Source organism: Bison bison, unplaced genomic scaffold, assembly GCF_000754665.1.
Source record: "Bison bison bison isolate TAMUID 2011002044 unplaced genomic scaffold, Bison_UMD1.0 scf7180017864180, whole genome shotgun sequence".
NCBI lineage: Eukaryota > Metazoa > Chordata > Mammalia > Artiodactyla > Bovidae > Bison > Bison bison.
In genome coordinates this window covers 4,629,226-4,631,445 of record NW_011494752.1, presented here as the reverse complement: position 1 = coordinate 4,631,445, position 2,220 = coordinate 4,629,226, and the positions used below count along the sequence as shown (strand labels likewise).

At 57.9% G+C, this 2,220-nt stretch overlaps 1 protein-coding gene across 1 annotated transcript in view; it reads left to right on the top strand.

Annotated features, from left to right (window-relative positions):
* Window positions 1–2,220, top strand: part of OSBPL7 (oxysterol binding protein-like 7) — a gene marked incomplete at its 5' end in the record, with an annotated part of 10,226 nt that overhangs the window by 3,293 nt on the left and 4,713 nt on the right. Inside the window, 3 exons of the mRNA XM_010843143.1 lie at window positions 58–199; window positions 839–976; window positions 1,548–1,641. Coding sequence (XP_010841445.1) covers window positions 58–199; window positions 839–976; window positions 1,548–1,641 — 374 coding nt within the window. The remainder of the gene's footprint in view (window positions 1–57; window positions 200–838; window positions 977–1,547; window positions 1,642–2,220) is intronic.

Genomic DNA, 2,220 nt, shown 5'->3' with positions numbered 1-2,220 from the left:
CCATTATGTTGAGACAAGTTCCTTCTATTCCTAGTTTGTGTGTGTGTGTGGGGGGCTTTCCCTATCCCCATCCTGTACTGGCTCCCTCACTCTCTCCCCGCAGGTCTCTGAGACTTCAGCCGGCCCGAGGCGCCTCCACTCGTTGTCCATCTCCTCCGACACCACTGCAGACTCCTTCAGCTCCCTCAATCCCGAGGAGGTGGGAGCTGGGTGGACGGTGGGGCCCTCCTTTCTCAGCAGGAGTGAAGGCAGGGTTCTCTTTCAGACCTGAAACTCCAGCCCCTTTTGCAGAACACAGGCAGCAGCCGTATCCAGATCATTTCTTAATAATGTGTAGAGCGCTTTTAAGTCAGGACCTCGTGAGGAAGTCGATTCTTACCCTCAAGTTCACAGATAAGGAAACTGAGCCTTAATGGATCTAATGATGGGCCCAGGCTCCTGTACTATATGGGTTTGAATTTGGCTGTACTGCATGCCGGCCTCGTGACCCTGAGTCTCTTAATGTACAGAGTGGGGGTTATAATGGCACCTACCTTGCAGAGTGAGTGTCGGGACTGAGTTGACACATGCCAAGGGCGTAGAGCTGGGCTCAGAGCCAGTGCCGGGAAGTGCAGGCAGTTATTGTGGAACCTGTGTCTCTTTACTCCCAGGCCGGGATCTTTCCCCAGGCCTCGTACCCCATGATGCTCACTCCCCTCCACATCTCCTCCTGCTCTGCACGACTCAGACAGTAAAAGTCCCCAGTCACACTTCCTCTCGAGGGAACTGTCAGGCCAGGGGAGCTTGGCCTGACTCTCCTGGCTGGGCCTCAGGCCGACACCAGTCTTGCTCCCAACAGCAAGAAGCTCTGTACATGAAGGGGCGAGAGCTGACCCCCCAGCTGTCCCAGAGCAGCGTCCTATCCCTTGCTGACTCCCACACAGAGTTCTTTGATGCCTGTGAGGTTCTCCTCTCTGCCAGCTCTTCTGAGAATGAGGTGAGGGAAGGGGGAAGTTGCCTGTGAGAGGGGAGGGACCCTGGGAATAGAGGGCTGGGGTTCCGGGAGACTAGAGTCAGTAGATCCCCAAGTCCTTTCTAATCAGCTCAGCTGCTCTCTCTGGGAACATGGCCAGACCTGCTGGGTTTGTGTGGCCCTGCTTGGAAATCTCTGCTAAGGACCCCTCTTCCAGTTTGATGTGCTCTATCTTCATGGGTTCTCCTGAAACTGCTGCCTCAGCTGTACCCCCAGTCATCTTTCTGTGACCCCATTTCAGCCTCTGCACTCCCTTGACCCTTGCCTTCCCAACCCTGGACCCCAGGAATCCCTTACTTCCCTCCCTTCATGTCCACCAGGTCCCTGAGATGGGGGCCCTCTCCCTCCCAAGGTGGCAGGGCACACCATGACACCAGGCCTCCTGGGGCAGTGTCTTAGGGTTCAGATCCCCCAAATATGTTCTCTTCCCCTTCCCACCAAAGGGCTAGCTGGGCAGATTCTCGCCAGGCCCTGGGTACTGCCCAGCTGCCCGGGGAGGCCTAGTCTGCCCGGCCTGTCATCTGTCCCGGCCCAGGGCTCGGAGGAGGAGGAATCTTGCACCAGTGAAGTCACCACCAGCCTGTCCGAGGAGGTGCTGGATCTCCGGGGAGCCGAGCGCTGTCAGAAAGGTACCCACCTGGCGAGCAGGAGGGAGGGCTGGAGGTGGGCCCGGAAAAGGAGCGTGCCGGGCCCAGGCCCCTTGGGAAGTCGTCCCTTGTAGGACTGGTGGGCTGATGGCTTTGGACGTTGACTCCAGGGTGACTCTGGAAGTGAGGAAGGCTCAGCTATGATCTGGGTTCCAGCGGTGGCTCTGCAGGGTGGGGCTGGCTCAGCTTGGGGCCGGCCTCCACACTGGGCTTCTGAGGAGGCTCACGTGGGCCTCCGTGAGGCAGAAGAGCCCACTTTGCCACCTTTTATTATAGCAGCCTGGCTTTGTAGTGTCATTTTACTCCCAGGCGCCCATTTGCTTGTCTGTACGACGGGCTGGATAACCTGCATCCTGACCTTGGTTTCTGTGTTTGTGAAAGGGAGTGGAAGCCAAGGATGGGACTCAGGGAGGGGTTCTGGGGTGCAGGGTTTCCGTTTCCAACAGTGGGAAGCGTCCTCTGGTTCTTAGCCCTGTGCCCACCTAAATCCCCGGGAGCTCCTCAAGAGTTAGCCCCCTGCCACCTGCCCCGGCTCCTTGTAGTGAGTCGAGCCTGAAGCCT